The sequence below is a fragment of the Stegodyphus dumicola genome, chromosome 9 (genome assembly GCF_044657685.1).
Source record: "Stegodyphus dumicola isolate Sdum_Otavi_A_Nest chromosome 9, ASM4465768v1".
Lineage (NCBI taxonomy): Eukaryota > Metazoa > Arthropoda > Arachnida > Araneae > Eresidae > Stegodyphus > Stegodyphus dumicola.
In genome coordinates this window covers 8867462-8891098 of record NC_140776.1, presented here as the reverse complement: position 1 = coordinate 8891098, position 23637 = coordinate 8867462, and the positions used below count along the sequence as shown (strand labels likewise).

The 23637-nt window shown below is 31.3% G+C and overlaps 1 protein-coding gene across 4 annotated transcripts in view; it reads right to left on the bottom strand.

The window, feature by feature from the left end:
- Positions 1-1019: 1019 nt before the first annotated feature.
- Nhe3 (Na[+]/H[+] hydrogen exchanger 3) overlaps positions 1020-23637 on the bottom strand; it is a 101149-nt gene continuing 78531 nt past the window's right edge. For 2 of the 4 annotated variants that reach the window (XM_085823181.1, XM_085823182.1), the window contains 2 exons: positions 20206-20310; positions 1020-3378 (listed from right to left, as the gene is read on the bottom strand). In XM_085823181.1, the coding sequence (XP_085679307.1) occupies positions 3277-3378; positions 20206-20310 (207 nt within the window). In that variant the 3' untranslated portion in view covers positions 1020-3276. Of the gene's footprint in view, positions 3379-8137; positions 8179-8674; positions 8720-20205; positions 20311-23637 lie in introns of those variants that run through there. The other 2 variants (XM_085823183.1, XM_085823184.1) reach the window with 2 other exon arrangements.

Sequence of the window (23637 nt, the reverse complement as noted above, 5' to 3'; positions counted from 1 at the left end):
CTTTCACAGGTTCTCGCAGGCCAGCCAGAGCACTCTGCTTCTTGAATGTCCTTGTTTCTGAACTTTCAGAACAAAACCTTCACAGTACCATATGATACAACATTTGTACCTACAGCTCTACACAGGATTTGGTGACATTCTGTAGCTGACTTTTTGCAACAGAACTGGAAGTAAATGATGGTTCTCATCTGGTAGCGTGATAGTTCCATTTAAGACACCTTGTATTTAATGATAACGATTTGTTTCCAAATTTCACAACACAATGTTCTAAAGAAGGCCTCTTTCAAACGCAAAAAATCGGTTGACAAAATATGATTAAACACACAAATGCAAACAGTTTCCGCAGATGATATTTGCGGCGGTGGGAAACTTTCGTTAAAGTCCTATATATTCAGATAATGGACCTTAACAATTCCTTTAAATCACTTTCATGAATTAGATCTGCTTGGATATATATTTAATATTTGCATCAGGTAAATTTAATATTTCCATGATATTCTTTTCTGATCTACTGGTGCCTTTATTTATAATTCAGTTACATTTGGTATGTGGAAAGAAATTCCAATGAGAAATTAATAAGTTTACAAATATATCATTAATATTCTCATGAATATTAACAATTAGTTCCATCCTATTTTAATCATTTTTCTTTTTGTCTCCTTACAGATCATATCAAGTGAGGAGTAAGTTTATCATTTAGGCATGTGTTCAACATGATTTTTATAGCAAATTTTATAGATGTGTGGAATTTTTTTATGCAGAGTGAATACAGATGCATTTTTAATAAAGATAGATAATATAATCGTATGTAAATAAACATAGTAGAAAAATTACGTAAAAAAATTATAATATTTTATTTTCTTTTTGCACTCCTAATTTATGTTCATGAGTGTTAATTATAAAAATTTATGTGTCACATACATGCTCAGTTAAAGCAAAAAATTTAATTCTGAAGACTTGTTTTTTTATGCAATACAAAATAACGAGCTTGTAAATTCTAATGATTTAAAAATAAATGATTATAAACACAAAATGAAAAATCTTTATGGTTTCTTAAGGTGAGCAGTTACATCTTTGTGGCTTGCAGTGCAAGGTGCAAACCTTTTTCTAAACAATGACTAGAGTACAAACCAGATGGCCCATCTAATTAACTACAGATATAATCTTTGGATATTTTAATCATTTCTCTCATTTGAATTAATACTGCTAAATTCAAATGAATTATTTTTCTTATACATACATACATACATACATACATACATATCTATATACATATTTATACACCACAGAGAAAATAAATAACAAAGTCTGAATTTAATGGCCTACTCTGCCAAAATGTTAACATGTTTGGAGGTTAATAAGGAAATATGATATGGGGTAAAAAACATCACTTCAACACGAAAATCTAAAACAGAGATTAAAACTGGGGGATCGCTGACAAATGAAAAGAGATAAATAACATTAAAACATCAAATGTCTAAAACAGAAATTTCTAAAATTTCTTTTATCATCCAATTTTCACAGTTTAAAAGAACAAATTTTAAGCTTAACATTAAACAAAAGTATCTGAAATATCAAAATATATTAATGTAAAACTGAAAGGCAGAATTATGAACTTTTTCAAATATTGAATATTAACATCATATTTCAGCAATCCTTCATTTATAAACGAAATTTGTGTATTAATTTTTAAAAGTTCTTTCTTAGTTCTTAGAATAGTTCTTTCTTTTTAAGTGTGCTTCTTTGCTCTTCATTTTTGCAAACACTGCATTCTCTCAAAGTTTTGGCACTCAATAAATTGCAGATACAATGCTATTTGCTTCTGCTTTTATATTTAATTTCGATAATAACATTAATTAATAAATGGATTTATCCACTAAGTAGAGCTTTAAACAAAACAATTATTTTAGCAGCACAAAAGCTTTGACTCTACAAGAGCAAGTTACATACATATAAACTAAGAAAGTCATGTAACATTTAAAGAGAATTAAATATACATCTGACCCTGAGATTACAGTTTTTATGTTGTAAATAACTCCAATGAAAAAAATCTAAAATTATATAATTAAATTGTAAAGAATAAGTTAAATCAAAAATAATATATTTTGAGCTACATGACACTATTTGCATATGCCAGATACCCCCTTTAAATGAAGGCATACATGCTTGAATTTCTTAATTAAATTAATGCAGAAAACATAACCTATAAATTCAATAAATATTTTAAGGATGCATAATTCTAATAAGTATCACCATATTTCTATAATAAATATCTCATAAGTGTCTGGTTTTAAGTCCATACCAGATATAAATAAGTTTTGCAACATACATCCATTCTCATCAAACAAGCATCTGCACCTCACACTACAAAAAGCAATCAATGATTTCAAATAACATTTTTGTAATAGACACACACAGGCCATAAATATAACAAGGCTGCTGTCACAAATATTAGATTACTGAATTTTGTAAAACAGTGCTGAAATACGCAATTGCTTTTGGATACAAAAATTATATAAAATTAGTACTTTAGACAAGTAAAAAAATGGCCTTTTGTGTAAGAGTTATTATCACAGCAATCAAAAAATAAGTAGGACGACAGCCTTGTTTTTCTCCATTTTTAACTTTCATCATGACTATAAGAATGTGATAAAAGAATGCAAAACATTTACAGTTCAAACTCCAAGGCATTAAATTACAGTATGATGTGAATTATTATGCAACAGTAGATGGAAGTGAGAAACTATAGAAAATTCTTCCTTAAAAAATGTAATGTGACATAGCTAATGAATCAAAACTATTTACTGCAAATGGAATTATTTTACAGCCTTTATAATAAGCTGCATAATTTGGTCTCAAATCTAGACAAACAATTAATTTAATACAAAGAACAACACAAAAGTTTTTATAAAAAATTTACGTAACAGACATAGAAAACATATAACACTCTGAGAAAAAGATTTTTGATATTTCTAATTTTACTAGAGCAAATAATCAGAAATGTTTATAACATACTCTTTTATGAAATTGAACTACAAGTTTTATAGCCCCCCCCCCAATGAATAAAAATGAAAACTCTTATTTTTTCAGAAAATTATACTTAGGATTACATATAATCTAAACATAAATATTTTGGTTGATCAAAGTGCTAATGACCCATGTGCAAAAACCACTGCTTCACATATAATTGTCTCAGTAAATGGAGCGTGAATTGAAGACACACAAATCATCAGAGAGGGCTCTGAGAAAAGTACACAGATAAATTATTATTATGGATCATACAAAATCTCCAGATGGTCCAGGGATTCGAACTCTGGAGTTCGGAAATTCTGTAAGTCGCCCAGCAAGTCCAAGCTCTCCCTCTATTTTGGGGGTACCCTAAAAACATAAAATAAATGAAGACGGCATTCCAGAGAACTAACTTTCTCTCACTATACTTTTTGGAATACTAAAGTATTTTACATTTTGTACACTATTTAAATTACATGCAAAATAGTTTTTAATATGCAACTTAAAAACAATTTTTAACAGTAAATATTTTAATTAATTTTTCAATGAGACATTTTAAGTATTTGATAGTATATATTATTTAAAATAATATATTAACTTAGTTTGATGAAATAATTATCAATTCAGAAATTACAAATACATCGTAAATTTAAAGTTAAAATTTGCTCTGATCTTTATGCAATACTTGCATTACCCTTAAAATTATTAACCCTTAAAATTCAGTTGCTTCACATAAAATCCTGTATAATTCTTCCTTTTGTTTTTAAATTACTTTCTCCTCTTCCGTTACTTTAGCATATTTCCATTTTTTGTAGCACATGTCTATTTTTATTTTATTACTCTATTCATTCCTATACTTATACACAGCAGAAGAAGAATTCAGAAAATCAAAAATGGTAATTTTTTTCAAGCACATTTACTTGTAATCATTTCAATTATTTATCAGCGCTTAAACAGATGATGATGAACATAATAAATAACTGCTGCACACTTTGCACAATATTGAAGTTACATGTATGTAAAAATCAGTGTCAAGATAAGTCAAACAAAGCTTCTGAAGATGTAAAAAATGTTAATCATTTTATTAAAAAATACACACAAGCACATATATAATTAATAAAATTAAAAGGAAAAGTCTGGGCAATAAGATAGATTATAATTTCTTCCCTATGAAGGTTCTAACCAATTCTTCCTCAATAACAGTCACAACCCAAAAGGAGTACATGTAAAATTAAAAAACTTCAAATACGTATAAAAAAATTGAAAATAAAACAATATAGAACAAAAAAACTATCTCCTTTGTTCAATAGAAGAATTGGTTAGGACCTTCATAGGGAAGAAATTATAATCTAGCTTAGTGTCCCGACTTTTCCTTTTAATTTTATTAATTGTATTAATTTCGATCTAGCCGTATTTGTGTAGATCCATTTCTTTGCTTTTAAAAAAACTTTATTTTAAGAATTCCTTTTTAATTTCCTTAAGAGTTATGTATATATATATAAACATAAAACATCCAAAATAAAAAATAAAATTAATTTGGAATCAAGATAAGGCAATTTCTTATTAATAATTGCAACCATGGAAAAAGGTCCACATTGCAACTAATTGAAATCAATATTAATATAAGAGTTCATCAGTAGAATAAACCCAAAAAATAAGAAGAAAATTGGTAATAGAAATAAAAACTACAAATAAACCTCTTTTTTTGGCTTGATAAAGTATGCCTTTACATATAAATTACTAAAATTAGCTTAGAAAAGCAACAGAACTCTATGAAATACACTTAATCACTTTAAAATAAAATAGCTGGCATTAAGTTATTTTCTTGACAAACTACACAAAAAATTTTGTTTTTTTTTGTGTAGTTTGTAAATTTTGTTTTCTGATTTTTGTTGTTTGACTTCTGAATTAGTACACAAAAAAGACAAAAACAAACTACAGTACTAGGCCTAGTCTGAATATATAGGCATATTTTGAATATATAAATTCTCTTTAATTTTACAAAGGTGCAAGCTTATTTTGATACAAAAAATCCTTGCAAACAGATTCCTTTTAAAGAATTATTACAAGCTGAAACCTTACCATCTTCAATTTAAACAATTTCATGAAACCTATATTTTCGAGCATTATGCACAAGATGAAATACTGGACACGAGTATAATCTATAATGAACAGTATACTATGTATACAAATTGTTTCTGGCATTTTACTTCATAAATTCTGTCACTAGAAGTAATAGAAAAAGACGCATGCTAAATTATATTTCAGAAACTGAAGAATATAGAATAATTTTTGACAGAAAATTTTGATTTACATTATCACTACACATTAAGCACAATATAAAGCAAAATTAGAAATTGTGGATAACTATATTTTATAATATAGTTACAAATAGTTGCTTATACAACTTAACATCGTCACTGTACACTATGGGAAAAAAAAAAAAAAAAAAAAAAAAAAGAAGAAGAAAAGAAAAGAGGGGGGGGCAGTTCTACGTAGGTAAGTTGAAAAATAAGTTTCCCCTGTCGACTGTGGTCAGAGTTGTGTATGAAAGTCAAAAAATAGAATGAGACATTAAAGATATGACATACCTTTATTTTTCCACATAGGTGACAAGTACATTGAGACATTTGTCATATCGCTTGATAAGCTTCAAAAAGCCCTCCAGGAAAAAATCAGGGCTTTGCATCGTTGAACGACTATGGGCGAAAGGCGGTAGGTATGGAGAGAAGGTGCGTTTTGAAATCGTGGTCAAAGGAGGAAGTGAGAGCGGTTATCCGCTATGAATGGGCACGTGGAGTATCAGGAACAGAAATTCATAACCGCCTCGTGGAAGTCTATGGGCCAGGTGTGATGTCGAAGCAAATGGTGCAGAGATGGTGTCACACATTCAGTGATGGACGTCAGCAAGTGGAGGACATACTGAGAGCCGGACGGATGCGCACGGCCACTACAGATGCAAATGTCAGGAAGGTGGATGACATGATTAGAGCGAACCGGCGTATCACCATCGATGAAGTAGCGGAAGAACTTGGAATCTCACATGAGCGAGCTCAAAACATCATCCACGACATTCTTTGATACAGAAAAGTGTCAGCACGATGTGTGCCCCGACAATTGACCTCGACACACAGGGAACAACGCATGGGGGTCAGCCTGGAAAATCTCGTGCGTTACCATGAAGATGGCAATGACTTTCTGTTTCGGATTGTGACGGGGGATGAACTGTGGGTCCACCATTTCACGCCAGAATCGAAGGCCGCATCTATGGAGTGGAAACATCTGTCATCACCTGTCCGAAAGAAGTTCAAGACAACTCCCTCTGCAGGTAAAGTGCTCTTCACAGTTTTCTTGGACGCCTAAGGAGTTTTGTTACTGGACTTTTTCGAGGTTGGAACCATCAATGCTCCCCGCTACTGTGACACTCTGTCGAAATTGCAAGAGGCGATTCGGAAAAAGCGGCCTGGCCTTCTCACATCTGGCGTTCTGCTGTTGGATGACAATGCCAGACCACATTCGGCTACGGCAATGCAAAACCATATTGCAACTCTTGGTTGGGAGCGCCTACACCATCCGCCATACAGTCCTGATCTCGCACCAAGCGACTTCCATTTGTTTTTGGCTTTGAAGAAAAATCTCGGGGGAAGGCCCTTTGGAAGCAATACTGAAGTGAAACAAGCTGTTCAACGCTTCTTCCATATGCAAAGCCCTGATTTTTTCCTGGAGGGCTTTTTGAAGCTTATCAAGCGATATGACAAATTTCTCAATGTACTTGGTACCTATGTGGAAAAATAAAGGTATTTCATATCTTTAATGTCTCATTCTACTTTTTGACTTTCATACACAACTCTGACCACAGTCGACAGGGGAAACTTATTTTTCCAACTTACCCTCGTATATCTCTTGTTATACTGGATCGACTGACAAAATTCAAATTGCGTTTTTCATGTCTAGAAAGCGCGACTTAGGATAGATATTAGTATACCTGCTACATTTGATGTTTTATCGCTTTCATATATGCCAAATTTCAAATATGCCAAATTTCAAAATGCACCAATATATAAATTCACATAGATCTTTGGAAATTTGGAATAAAAAAAACTGTATTTTTTTGCAGGCATGCTTAGAAATAAGTCTTCTTTAAGATGATGATAAAATGTTTATAGATTATAATGCAAATTTTTTTTTGAAAAAATTATAAAAATTATTTAAAAATACAAATTTTAAAAATAAATCATAAAAAATGGGTAAATTTTATTTGGAACGAACCTGAATTTTGAAATGAGAAAGGAAGAATCAAATAAGTTCAATAAAAAAAGAGAGATTTATAAATTTATACCACACTCAATTAACATTGAGGAGCTAAAATTTTGAGAACTAATTTTTTAAAAACTACTCGTGTGATTTTTTACAAAACTTGGAAGTTTGCCGTAATTTGAGTCGTAGAATCGAAATATGTAAAAAAATAATGGTATGTTATTTCCAAAAAGTCTAATTTTGTGTCAAAATACCTATATTAGAACAATGCTACATATAAATCTAATACATATCATAAGTCGGCCTTCCGAGTCATGAGAAACGCAAGTTAAATTTTTTCGATTGACTCAGTAGAAGAGATATAAAACTGTCCGCCCCCCCTTTTTTTTTTCGTAGTGTACAGTAGCTCAAGTACAAAGCATAATAAAGAATAAATATGTTTTATAACATTTTACTGATCATATATCTTCATATTTTTATCACATTATATAATATTGACATGATCATGAATATCGGAATATTTTGTGAGACTACTTCCAGAAAACTTTTGTTTTCCCTAAGAGCTGTATATAAAGTGCATTACAGTAATTCATAATTAACTCCATGTCTTCATACTGTTATTATTACTTACTACATGATTTTAAAAATTGCAGTTAATTGAAATACATTCAAACTTATTACCATGGTTATGAAAATACACATTTACCATATGTACTGAGTTGGTATGTAAATTATTTCAGTTAATAACAAGAAAAAGATGCAATAAGAAGGGCAAAAAAGGAAACAAAAATATAAAAATTAATAAATAAAAGAAAGAAAAAAATCAGAAATTTTTTTTAAAAAGTGCAAAATAAAAACCAGAGATACTAACATTTTTAACTCTTTATTCAGCTGCATCGTTGCAATACTCAACTGGAAAAACAAAAATAAGGCATAATCAGCTTAAAATAAAATTTCGTGCTATCTGAAGATTTTTATATGTACATTTAAAGCCTAGAAATTTAAGGCAAAATAAAGAATAATTCAAGCAAAAATGCAAGCATAACAAAATGCATTCAAAAGTTTCTACTTTCTCAGATTCATCCATTGAATTATTTTTTTTTTTAAATTCTTAACTTCTGTGATTTTAAAATTTATGAGTCACAGGCAAGCAATCAGAAGGTACTTCACCTATCATAAAAAATAATAAGGTGAGTATAAAATACCTGCTACATTTAGAATTTAAAAATAAGTTAAAAAAACTAGTAAATTTTTCAAGTTTAATTCCAAACTACAAAACCAATGCAATAATTTAGGTTCACTTGAACAAAATAGGAGAAGTACCAACAACTAATGGTCTACCCAGAAGTTAAAGCTTTGTTTTTAATGTGACATTAGTGCAGCAATAGTGGCTTTAGAATATTTATTTTACCAAGTTCTTTAGATGAGCACACTATGGAAATTCCAGTTCAACCTATAATAAAATAGTTTTCTCAAAAGGTTTATTCATGAAAAAGGGATATACTTTAGAAAAAGCAGAAAGCATTTTCACAACTGAGTTACTTAATTTTAGTACCATATAATGCAATAAAATTTTATCCGAACAGTGAAATTCAACTTCATATAATTAAAAAAAAAAAAAAAAGAGAGAGATTTTTACATGCGATATATAAATGCATACACATTTATAAAGTTGATTCACAGGGCCTACAGAGTTCCAATACTGAACACTCCTTCCTCTCAATGTAGGCCTTGTAGAAACTGTATTGGACCAGATATCGCTGTGTGCGCTTGAATTCCTTGGACTCGTGCAGAACCTTGAGGATTGTGAAAGATGTAACACGAACGCGAAACACTAACTAAAGTTTATATGTACTTCCATATGATAAAAGGCGAGAATGCGTCTGACAGGTAAGTGAAATTTCTTTATAATTTATTATTGAGTTTTAGTGACAAATAATGTATTTGCGTATTTACAGGCCTCTCTTTCTTCCTCTCAGTGCAGGCCTCTCACTTCTTCTTGGCCTTCTCAGGAAGTTTTCTTCAGGCATCTTGGCTTTTGGCAACTGTTTTCCAGTTTTGACCTTTAGAATGTTTAGGTCATTTTCAACATAACTGATCCCTCTTAACAGGTGTCTATCTTGAGGTGTGGTAATCTTCATGCATTCTGACCAGATGACCGGTCCGTTTATGTCTCTGTAGTTTAAAGAACTTTAAAACACCAGGCTTTCTATAGATCTTGTATAGCTCTAAATTAGATCTTTTTCATGATCCATTAACATAGACTCCATCAAGTATTCAATGCAAAATCCTTTTCTTAAAAATTCCCAAAGCTTCCTCATCATGTAAAGTCAGTGCCCAAGCTCCCAATGTAGAAGTGAGGACAGATCTGACACTTGTAAAGAAGTAATTTAGTTCTTAACTTGAGAAAACTGGATTTTAAATAGCTCTTCAGGCCACGAAAACTATTTACAGCAGAGATTTTGTTAAGTATTTCAGAAATTTTCTCAATTCATTTCTACTCCAACAAAAGTGAAATTGTAGACTTTTTCAAATCTAAACCTACAAATTTCTAAATGAATAAGTGGCTAAGTCAGATCTTAATATATTTAGTTTTATTTTCATTAATAGATAAGTTAAATCTTTTTGGACTTTTCCACAATGCCATGAATGTCTAAGAGGAGGAAAAGTATGGGCAACGATGAAAATACCATCTGCATAAGGCAATAATTGAACAGTCTTATTAAAATATTTCCTCTAGTATTGATCCTAGAATCTCTAATAACTTTTCTGAGTGCAGTATTAAACAGGATGCCTGCTAATGCATCTCTCTGTCCCTCTATTCTTGAGCTCAAGTTGTTCTGTAAGGTCATCTTTTAAACGTAAGGTCTGTAAGGTCATCTTTAATTTGTATCTTCCTTCAAAGCCACAAATGCAACTAATTTTTCTGGAATATCTCTTTGAATCCTTTCATATTTAATATTAATAAACAAAAATAATAATTTCTGTCCTATTAGTTATTATATTTATTTATTTTTGTCCTATTAGTTTATTCCGAAAGAAAGTATACTGCTAGTTGAAAATGCTTCTGTTTAAAATAAAGATTGTCTGCTCATAATGAAAAAAATATCATGTCTTCAGTTTCAAAAGTTCAAATGCCTTTTCTTTATAAAATAAGATAAAAATTACATTTTTATGAGACTCACATACATTCAATTCACAATATAACCATGGAAAAATATTATAAAAATTTCTGAAAACTTAATTTAATTTTACTACACATTAAATTTTTGAATAAAGTTCAACAAATGTATGAATTTTTGTCAAATACAGTACAAAGTCTGTAACCCGGACTCGTCGGGACTTCGATTTCGGATTAGTGGTTTTTTCGGATTATAGATCATCAATCTGGTAAGATGGCATGCAGAAATTATACAATTAAAATATGAAACCGTAATTTATTAAGTAAAGATAATGACCAATTATGATCTAAAGGTATCAAAATTTACACACACACACACACACACACAAAAAAAAAAAAAAAAAAAAAAAAAAAACAGCACTTAATATTTATTTGTTTACTTTATTAGACATTTCTTTCAATGCAAGTTGTTAAGTTGCTTCGTTTTTTTTGTGCTAATACTTTCTCTTTAATTCTCTAAACAGACATAATTTCTTGTTCCGTTACAAAGTTCTGCTGTTCAAGTCCTGTAGTTGCTGTGTTGAGAATACCGACTAACTTGTCAATCAAAATTTTTTCGTTTTCAATAACCTCTCTGTCACTTTCTTCACTATCGGAAGCCCGCATGGGTAAACGTTTTACGCCATGTGTAAGTTTGTGGCTTTGAGGTCCGGATTATAGATCATTCCGGATAATGAATGTCCGGATTATGGACTTTGTACTGTACAAGTTCTAAATTCAAAATTATACAAACATAATACATTTCTAAGGCTATAACTACATTAAATGAAAATATATTAGAAAATTATTCATTTTACAAACTATATTTCATCTTTCTTTAGAAAAAGGTTCTTTACAATGTTAAATAAATATTATCATTAATTTAAAATAAGTTGCATACATTACATAATTTATTTTATAGTAACTAATATTTTAAAACATATATAAGTGTAACAAAAGATATGTTAATTTATCTATAGTGGGCAAAACATGTAATACTGTGTAAAAAAAAGATGTTATAAATTTAAAATAAACTGCATAAACTATGTGTTCATTTTTTATTTTTTGGTCACTGAAGAACCAAACCTGCAATGTACCTGATCAATAAAAATAATTGCCATCAGCATCAATACACATTGAATATTTTTCTACAAAAATGTTCATGGCATTTTATTTTATTAGATTTTCTTTCTTTCTTTTTTTTTTTTTAAAGAGAAGAACAGGCTTTGGGAAGTAAACTGTAAATGGCTCAGATTATTTATCAAAGCATTATCAAGATTCCTTTTTAAGAGAATTTCAGAAAATTATAATCATGAAAAACCCGAAAGGTAAGTCAGGTGTGACAAAGCAATATTAAAATTGGCTAAATTTCTTTCGTTAACTATTATTATTTTATTTCTACTTCTTTTAATTATAATTTATGTCACAAAATATATAGTTGGACATTGTTTATGGTAATAAGACATCATATCTATTAAATAAATCGTAGGCATTATACCTGCAATTTTTCATGCATTTGCACAAATCTTTACAGTGTTTGTGAAAGGCGTAACACCTTCAAAAAAGTGTTAGATGATGTTTGCAGATATCCACCATACCATAATCAAAGTTTATTTTGTCTAGTTTCTTAGCATTTCAGTCATAAAACAATGTTTGGAATTATCCTTCAAAATTTACTCATGATAAAAAATCATGGTGTAACACTTAAGTCTTGATCCATTTAGGATTGAGATGATAGTTCTTACTTTATCAGACTTTCTTATTTTGGCAAAGCTGTTATGTGCTGCCATATAGCAGAATAAAGATCAGTCAATTACTATGTGATCGTTTCTTTACAGTATTATTTTACATGCCCCTACTTCAAAGATAACTCAGCATGAAGGATTTTGTTGCCTGAGTATTATTCTATTAAGCAAGACCATAGGTTTATTTAATGTGTGTTCTTTCAAGTCATCAACAAGCATCATAATAATTAAAGCAATGCAAAAGGCAAGAATTTTCACATTTTTCACACAAATACTTCTAAGCTAAAACACAACATCATTAATTGAAGGACTTAGCAAAAGTTACATACCAAATTGAATTCAATTTATTTCATACATTATCAAATAAGAAGATATGACAATTTTTGTCATCCTGTATTGTTTGGAATCCAAATACTTATTTTTTGTTATAAAAATTCTTCATGGTTTACAAATTTGGATATTATCTCCAGGTTGTAAATGTTGATCTTTACCTGCACATTTCAACATCTGTTTTCACTCTCACATATTTCTTCATAATTTGACCTTCTTTGTCAGCTGAAATTTTATCATGTTCATTTTCAGGCCATTTACTATAATAATCAACTAAGGTAACAGCATAAATAGAAATACAAGGAGCTTATCTTATGTACGATTTGGTAATTTAACACCTTATAAAAATTTTGCATGAGTTTATTGACATAAATATCTGTATGAGCATATGATGTTTCCGAATCATACAGTATTAACTGAGAACAGCCTTTAGTAAAATTATTATTCATCCTGGCTAACAAAATATATTTCAAGTTTACCATTTAGTATGAGAAATTCCTTTGTGACTTTCATATGAAGCATAAAATACTCTAGTATGTAGCATTTCAGAAACAATTTTGAAGTAGACCCTACATGATATAATCATCAAACTACAGCTATTCATTTCTAACTTGATTTACTTGTCTTTTATGTTTTCTTAAAAACTTACATTTTGAACATTGTATGTGGTTTAATTAAAGCTTCAAACTGTTGATATATGTTTACAAATTCTAATCAATTTAAAGAGCATATTTTGGATTATAGTTAATGCTTTATTTGCTTCTTCTTCCTTCATCTTCAGATATTTTTGATAGCACTCCAACAACATTGATTCCTTGACCCACATGATATTTCATAATGAAATATAAGTAATCCAGCTGATCAAAAAGAATTCTTATATACGCATGATAAATTCTTTCAGTGGATAATAGCATTTTAATGTTTGATGATCTGAAAGTAAAATCCTTACACCCTTCCATAGGCAGTTACACCATTCTTCCACAGCTCATACTCAAGCTAATGTTAAAAAAACAAAACAAAACAAAACAAAACAAAAAAAAAAAAAAAAAAAAAAAAAAAAAAAAAAAAAAACTACAATTTTTCTTGTTAGCCTACATTAGGACATAAAAGCTGTTGTACCTTTAATTTCTTCTGAATCAATTTCAGATCTATCTGTTCCTAAATCATAATCTGAAACATCAGTGTATAACATAAGTTATGGTAAAAAACTAATACAACAATATTATTGTGAACGAAACTATAACAGGTAAAATCTAGTCTTTCAATTATTCTCTCACTTTACAATTTAAGGCAGTTCATTAGTCACTTTAATTGATATCGGTAAATTTGTTAATTTTTGGTTCATCAGCTTTACACAAGGCTGTATTTTAATTTCATTCATAAGGTCTTTTGTATAGTCAGACAATTTATAGCTATATAATTTATATTAAACTCGAACTTTGTTCTTCCTGGATAGTAGAATAGTATTTCTCTTGAATTTGGCTTAAATGTATCAATTCTGCAGGAATCCAATTTCAAACAAAAATTTTTCACTGGTGTTCAAGATACAGTAAGCTAATGTAAACCAAACTTAAATATTCTTTTTAATATTAATCAATGGTTTTTCCTTTTTATAAAACTAAAATTATTCATATAAGTAACTCTTAACATAATTAAAACTGGGGAAACACAATCCACTAGCATTTTGAAAGACCACCTTTTGACAATACTTTTATTGGTTTTTAACAATACTTACATTCCCATACACCTTATCCTCTGAACAATGAGCATGATCCATTTTATTAATGCAGAAATTTAAGAAATATTTACTTCAAGAACAGTTTTATTAACTGATTTTGATGAGATTTAGTTTCCCACAGAAATTGCACTTTATTTTTTTAGCTCTGCATAAAAGATTCTCAACTAAATGAGATTTCAGATTCATTTTGTGTGGTTAATTTATATTTTGTATGACTGCACTCATAAACAAAGTCTCTGTTAATCTGATTTGGTTTCATGACTTATTTTGCCACTAAGTGGCAGAACCTACAACTGGACATTAAATTTTCCAATTCATGGGAAGGGTACTGTTAAAATGAAATTTGGGGATACAGTTATTTTGCTTAAGGATGTTTTATACTCACCTGAACTGAGATGAAATTTAATATCTGGACCTAAGGTGGATATCAATGGAGAGAGATTTTATGGTAAAAATGGGCAAATTAAAGTTACTGATGATGAAAATGAAACCTTGTACAAAGCTAAGTTGATAGGAAGTAACTATCATGTATTCCCGAAAATAGTGAAAAAGGGGGGCAAATCTGTAAAATTTGAGGCATCCACAGTTCAGCATAACAATAGTGAATTATGGCATGGTAGATTTTGTCATATAAATTATGGTGCTATTGTCAGGACTAGTAAGAGACATTCAGTTCGAGGTCTTCCTGTGTTAAAGCACTCACCTAATTTGTTTTGTGAACATTGCCAAAGCAATAAGCAAAGACGAATCTCCTATAGACCCTTAGAAGGTATTCAAGTAAAGAGGCCGCTTGAAAGGGTTTTTTCTGATGTATGGGGACCTATTAACATTCCAGGTAGGAATAGTGAACGTTATTTCATTTCCTTTATTGACGAATGTTCTCGTTATGTGGTAGTGTACCCCATTGTGGAGAAAAGTCAGGTGTTTGAAGTATTTGAAAGGCATATAGCACGTGCAGAAAGATCTTTGAACCTTAAGTTGAAATACTTTAGAACTGATAATAAACGAGAATATGATAATGAACAATTCAGATCATATTGTAATAAAAATGGTGTAAAGCACGAATTTACAGACGTATATACTCCAGAACAGAATGAAGTTTGTGAGAGATTTAATCAAACAGCTCTGAACAATGTACGTGCAATCTTACATGATAGTGGAATGAATTCTGAATTTTGGTCAGATGCAGTAATGTATTTTGCATATTCATTTAATAGAATTTGTCATAAGGGCCAAGACAGAACCCCATTCGAATTGTACACTAAGCGGAAACCATCAGTACGTCACCTTAAGACATTTGGAACGATTGCCTATGTGGGAATTCCAAAGGCTAAAAGAAATTCTAAGCTTGATCCAAAGGCAACGAAGGGCCGATTGATTAGGTACAGTGTACGAACAAAAGGGTACAAGATTTGGTTGGAAAATGAACGAAAGGTAGTAGAAACCTTAAATGCTACTTTTAAAGAGTCAATTGGAATGCAGAAAATTGGCAGTGGAGCTGCACTGGGCACCCTTCCTGATTTGAAATCTGAAGAAAGGGTAGAGTTCCAATCTACTGATACTCCAGTTGGCTATTTTCCTAAAATAGAGGAAAGAACAGATACCAACGTACCTTCTTCTACAATTGGCACTGACACTCAATCTACATTGAGACAAGTAACTTGGTTTCGTAAACCTGTTCCAAGGCCAGACGGCACTCATACGGACGTGTATTATTTTGAGAGGGGGTCTAATCAAAGACTACGATCACCAAATGATGTAGAAAGGTATTGCACTGAACATAATATTCAGTATGATCCTAGATTGTTTGATTTCAAGGGAAGCAATAGTTATAGTGGTGAAATCGACTCAACTGGCACTCCTTCAATGTCATATACCCGAGATAGCTGACTAGAGGTTTCAATTCCAAACACTTATAGCCAGGCAAGTAAATCCACAGAAAAGCTTAAATGGATAGAGGCAATGGAAGAGGAAATGGCCAACATGCGAAAGCATAAGGTATGGCATCTTGTTTCACTTCCTAAAGACAAGACTCCACTAGGTTGCAGGTGGATTTTCAACATTAAACGCGACGAATTTGGAAACATTGTTCGTTTTAAAGCTCGTTTAGTGGCTCAGGGTTATCGGCAAATTAAATACGATGCCTATGATGAAACCTACTCGCCTGTAGTCAACTTTTCAGTAATAAGGCTCTTTTTCTCCCTTTTAGTTGCACATCTTGGACAGGAAAATATACAATGCGACGTAAAAAGTGCCTATCTCTACGCTCCTTTATCAGATCAAATTTACATGTCCCAACCTCAGGGTTTTGTAGAGCGAGATAAAGAAACTTTTGTGTGTCGTTTAGATACAGCCTTGTATGGTTTGCATCAGAGTGGGCGATTATGGTACTACGAGTTGGATAGAACACTATGTAACTTGGGATTTATCAAGTTTGAGTGGTGTAATTGTGTCTATCGTTTTAAAGATTTTGTCATTCTGTTGGTTTATGTTGATGATATAGTTGTGTTTGGAAAAAGTGAAATTCAGGCCAAAAGGATATTAAAAGTCCTGAACTCACATTTTGATTTGAAAATTTTAGGTAAAACAAGAAAGCTTTTGGGTGTGGAATTTGAGTATGAGAACAATAGTGTTTTAATTCATCAGCAATTGTATATAGAAGACATAGTTGATCGATTCAAGTCTTTTAAAATACAAATTACTTCCCTTCCAACAGTTAAAGGTGTGAAATACTCAAAGTCCCAGTACACAAGAGGAAACGACTGAAATGATGAACTATCCTTATAGAAATATTTTGGGATGTCTCTCGTTTCTTTGCAATCGTACTCGTCCGGATATAGCTTATGCTGTTAATATATATTTTCTCAGTTCCAAATCAATCCTGGTAAGTTTTACTGGGAAGGATTACTTTACCAGACAGCACAAACTTAAACTGGTATGCAAGGAACTGAAGCTCAATATTCAGATTCGGATTTTGCTTCAAGCAGGGAGGATATGGTGTCTATTGGTGGACAAATAGCTTTGTTGGGAGAAGCACCTGTATCTTGGCATACATTTAAAGAAAGGGGAGTGAGTTTGTCTACTATGGAGGCTGAATTTATCTCCATGACTGAATCCGCAAAAGAATTAGTTTGGTTTAAAAACATCTTGGATGAATGCATTCAGTTTAAGATTGCAAGTAACTATGTTTCAAAACCAATATTGTTTGCTGATAACATGGCTGCTATATGTTTTACAAAATCACCCATTGAAAACTCAAGGACAAAACATATAGATGTGAAACTATTTTTCATTCGTGATCTATTGAACAGGGAAATTTTTGATTTAAAATATGTTCCAAGTAAAGATAATCTGGCTGATTCCATGACAAAACCGCTGACTAAGCATAACCTGATAAGATTTTGTGGAATAATTTTCTTATGAAATTTGTTTTTGTGTGTATTTAAATTAAGAGTTTTGTTTATTTGAAAATAATATGTTATAAGTCATATTATGATGGATATTAGGTAAATGTAAAACTGTATAGTGTAGAATGTTGTATGATTGACCAGGGCCCTGGGTAAAAGTATTGAGTGTATGATCATACATATGTCTTTGTATTGTTTTGTAACATGTTGAACTTTCTTGTTATGGTAAAATTTTGAATAATTGGATAAGATGTTCCCAAAGGAAAATTTTCTTAAAAATTTCTGAATTGAATGAAATTGTGATATTTATTTATTCTTGTTTTGAATTTTGTAAAGATGCTGGCGTTCAGTTTTATTTCAGGTCAGAGATGATGATGTGGGGGGCATTTGTTGGAAAATATGACTTATTGTAAACCTTTTACTGCATCATCTCTCCTCCTTGAAATGTTTATTAGGCTTAGTTCTTATTTTAATGTAATATAGTAGTTACTTCTACTTCTTTTTCTTACTGCCACTGTTTGCGTTGAGAACGGACTGTTTTAATCTAATTAAGATGCAAAAACGAAACGTGATGTTACGTCATCTGGAAAACCGTTTCGTGCCGATAGCTGATTGGTTGCCGTAAGATGACGTCATGCCTACTTCTGGTATAAGTATCTCGCACCGCTCTGGCTCAGCCCTTTTAGTTCCTGCTTTCCTGGCACTTGGGTGTGCGGTTTCCAGCCCATTTTGAAGGATGCGTGCAGTCCGCTGAATAAGTTCCTTGGTTCCTGTCTACAAGATAACTGTTCCTGAATAAGTTCCTTGGTTCCTGTCCGCAAGATGACCTTTCCAGAATAAGTTCCTTGGTTCCAGAGGCTACAATGTGAGTGACTGCCATGGGCGGCATTCATGTTCTTCATGAAGGTAGCATTTAAAATAAGTTAGCGGCGATTCCTCGTGTTCAACTAATGTAAGTGGAGTTAGGCCGGATTTAAGTGCTTTCAAGAACTTAATTTAAATTTCAGGTGCTATCTTGACCATTGATCATGGACTTATTGAATGTGTAGCCAATTTCATTTGGGACCGCATAATTACTGTTTAGGACATTTTGTTTGTATTGAATGCCAGTATTTTTGGAGACCAGGTAAAAATATTATTTGATGAATGATGGTTATAATATATTTTTTTCTAAGACTCTGATATTGTTTAAATTTTTTTTTGTGTGTGTTTTTATTCTTTTTTTTATATTGTTAATAAACTGGTTTAGTTTGAAACCTCTTTATTGTCTTCAATGTCTGCACAACATATTATCTCAGGGAGCTTTTATTGCTACTATTGCTAAAAATTTTTAATTTTATAAACTTTAAACTTTCCTTTAGCATCAATACGGACTGAAATTCCATATTTTATAATTTTTGCAGGATTATATGTACGAAAAGATAGCCTGCCCCTTCATGGAATGATACCTTCATCCAGCAATAATTCTTTCTTGGGTTTATAAATTTTTTGAAACTTTTCTACCAGGTACAAGTAAACTGGTTTTATTTTATCAAGCCTTTCTAGGCAATGCTCATTATTACTGAAGTGCAAATACTTTCATAACTGCCGAAATTGGTTTCTTGGCATAACATTTCCAGAAATAGGTGTATGTAATCCAGGGTGAGTAGACCAATAATCGTCTTGTTCTGGTTTTCTTACTATTCCCATTAGAATAACAAGCCCCAAAAGGTTTTTCATTTCTACAACATTTGTATCAATCCAAGCTTTATTCTTTGTTGATGCATTGCTGTTATCATTATTCTTCTGATTATGATATAAGTTTGTTTGTGTGGCAAACAAATTAAATAAATCGTCCCCAATGAACAATTCCACAGTTGATAATATATCTGGTGTGTATGGTACCTGTAATCCAAACCGTTCCAGGCAAGCATGATAGTTAGGTTTAAAATCAACTTCTGACCAATCATTTACCACGGAATTCTCTTCATCACTTTCAGATTCACTAATTATTGGTCTTTCCTTATTTTTGAATCATCTCACAATTATATCGCTCCCACTGTCCGAATCACTTTCACTATCAGAGTAATTATCCTCTTCTGATAACAGATCAGCATATATTTCCTCATTGAAGAGCATTTTGAAGGATATCTTTAAATCTAACGTAAGTTTCCGATATTTGAAAGCAGTTAACGACAGTCTCAAACTAACAAAACAAATGTCCACAAAAAAAGATTTCAATAATAGACAGTCTGGTGAACTGGGAGAGGAAAACAGTTGAAACCAATGTTTCCTGATCATCAAATGTTTTGCTATTGTATGTCTATCTATACAAACATCGATGTGAAGCATCGTCGTTGGTGAAAATTAAGTCACGCGTACGTGACAGCGGCCGATAACTGTTGGCGAGCAAAAGTCATGCCAGCGTGACAGCAGCCGATAACCGTTGGCGAGCAAAAGTCACGCCAGCATGACAGCGGCCCACAAAGTGTTAAAACAAGAAGATATTAAATACTATTTACAAGGCCCTATAAAAAGAGATGAAAAATCATACTCAAATTATTAACTAAGATAAATTACCGTTGATACACCCGGATGTCCATTAGAACGGTCTCCATATGGAACATTTTCATCTAAGCAAAGATCTGCATCTGAATCCTCATCATCACCTTTTATATTTTCTTCCTAATATGAGGAATAAATAGCATTTATGAATAAAATTAATGTCACAGTGAATGTGATTTCTATCAAAGCACATTTATAATTAGTACTAAGAAAGATAAATATAATACTGTTATAAAAATTTAAAAACTACAATCAAACAAAAATTTTAAAATTAATACTCAAATTTATGTACAGCTATAGATATGTTGCAAATATTTTAACAATATATTGCTATTAAAAATATGGTTGCAAACAAATAAGATTCAGCTTTTGCAAATTTAATGATGCTAATGCATCTGGAAATGCTTGAAGAAGCCTTCAAATTTCAATCCCTTTTCTTTATTAGCATTCATTACAATATATACAGTAAGTCCTCTCATAGCGATCACCTCTAAAAGCAAACAGTAATTTTGAGGGGGAAAAAATTAAAATCAATATTGATATTTATATTCTCTTAAGATGACCAATCTGCAACCATCATTTCACATTTGTATTACAAAAATCAACTTTGTTATAAAATTTAAATATTTTTTACCTACTAAACAAATCAAAACATCACATTTCCAATTCTTATAACATCATAACTACTTTTTGCTTCCACTGTAGTCTGCTGTCTTATAAAGGTCACAAGCAAAATCACCACAGCAAAAACATAGCAAACGAAATGTTACACAGAAAACATCACAGTTCTAAAACATTGTTGTCAAAAATAAAGCACTTGCCGCCCAGATGGTATAGTGGTTAGGGGAGACTGACTGAGATATCAAAGGACCCAGGTTCGAATCCTGGAGAAGGCATGGGTGTAAAATTGTCTGTCCCTTCATAGGAGGTAACAGTGGCCGCCTATTAGGTGCCTTCACAAAATGGCCACAACTCCTGGCTTTAGTAATGGCCAATACCGTTATAGACAAGTGGCCACCATTTTTTTTGGAGGGGGAAAGGCAGTTTAAAAACATCCCAGTTTTAAAACATTGTAGAAAATATTGTAACATTAAACACTGTAAAAATTGTAGAAAATATTGTGGTAAAAAATAAAGCACTTACAAATCAATGCATGACTACACTATTGCAGATGTTTTTCAAGCTTTAGATGTTGTTAAATGTCTAGTAATTAATAAGTAATTTAATAATGAATAAGTTGGGCAGGGAAAAAAACGAAAAGGAAACTTAAGCATTCAAAACTGAAAAGGAGTAGGAAATAAAGGTTATGGATAACAATTTTAATATAGGTAACCTCATGAAATCACCCATTTTCTAGGCTTTTTAGACTACATTTTTTTAAAACTACCAATGCAACATTATAAGAGATTAATTAAATAATATATTTTAATAGTTAAAAACTTAAGTTAACTATTTTAACTACTACTCAAAAGATCTATTAAAACTGCTATATGAAGCATTAATTTTCTGCTCATTTTCAGTTTTTTAATGCTTAAGTTTCCTTCTTACTTTTACAATGTTTCATACCACAATATTTTAGAGCTGTGATGTTTTCTTTTTATCTCCCATGATGTTTTTGGCAGACACTTTATCACCTTGATTCCATGGATAAGTTAGTAAATATAGTAGCAAATATTTATCTGTGTTTAGGAACTCATTAAATGTTTCCTTATATTCTTACTCTTGTTTATACTAATTTTTTCATTTACTGTAAGCATAATTGCTATCATATAACATTGTTCAAAAGGCAGCAGTTCAGTTTATTTCTGTTTTTCATGTTATTACAATTGGTCGCATTTATTTCAAAGGGATGTGGATGGTTGACTAAATGTATTTGGTTTGTTTTTGTTTTAAATTTCATAAATTCTAAGTGATTAGTCTTACAATGAGATGTCTTCAAAACAGAAAGGAAAAAGGTTAAATTTAGAAACATGGTTAGAAGAATGCTGCTAGTAATCTGTAACAGAGGATGTTGGCAGAAAAGTATGATAGATATTTAACTTACTTTATGAAATTTAAATTGTTTCAGAAAAGGGAGTAATCAAACAGAAAAAATAAAAAAAGGATTCTTAATCAGGTGAATATATCAAGAAGCAGTTAGTGTTTTTGAAAGCACTAAATTTATAATTCAGAATTTTTTTTAATGCATAAAATTAAATGTTTATTTTAAAAATAAAATGTTTATTTTTAAAAATACTATTTACTAATAAATTTTCAGAAAATTAAATACAAGATATTTTTTCCCGAAACTTTATTTCTATTAAGTACTTTACTTGATACATTGTAATTAAACTGTAATATTGATAATCCCATATACCACATTTTTATTTCAGCAGACTTTTAAGACACGAAAGCCTTGAATAGAATCAATTCCATAACACAAACTGAAAATCACCTTCTGTTCAGGGTGATCATCTTCTCAAAGATGGCCACCTGTGCAGGAAATGAAAATCTAGAAATCCAAGTCATTCTTACAGAGAAGGTTCAATAAATTTAAAATTAGAAATTGAAGAAGTCCTAAATATTTCTGATGATGACAAAAATTTAAGATGAAAACTGTATACACCACCTGCATATGTATTTAAGTGGCATGGAGAAATTTTAGATTAACAAAATCTTTCAACATTGCAGTCTCTTCTTAACATGGTTTGCATGTATCAAGAACTCACTCATATTTATGGTAACATAGCTATCAGCAGAAAACCATCTAAGCTCATCAGATGAAAGGGAAATATCAGTCAAAGGGGAACACTTTGGTCTGGCTAACTCTATCCCAAAAAAATTTCTTTCACTGAAATCTCAAGAGTGGGGGGAAAATCTAGGCTGAAATTTTGGTACAGAAATATACCAAAATTTCAGTTGAAAATTGAAATTTTCAACTTGAAAAATCAACTAGGGAAAATATACACCAAAAATTCCTATATACATATTGGCTCCTTCCCAATGTAGATGGAAATGGCTGCGCATGTGCGAAGTATCTGTTTCCAAAGTTCGAAGCCGGAGTTGAAGTTCGAAAGTCATGTTTATCAAGAGTCCATAAAATGAATATTGTTTTAACAGGGGCTATCTAGAATTTCCAGCACCCGGGGACAACTGAAGAATTTATGCCCCTTTCTGTGTGCCAAGAATTGAAAAACATTTCATTAAAAAATTTTGTAGCATCAGTTTGGCGCCCCTTGAATACTGTGCCCAGGGACAGATGGGCCCCCTTGCACTACCCTAGCTACGCCACTGCATTTTAAATTTCTTTCTAAAACAAATTTTTTTTCGCGCAAGTAAATTAATGAATGGATTGTTTATTTCGAGCAAGAAAAAGGGTGGAAATCTGAGTCTAGAACGTTTCTTCTTAACACGTGTTTCTCAATTTCCTGTACACATCGAGGAGGGGGGAAATTCTCATTGGCAGGT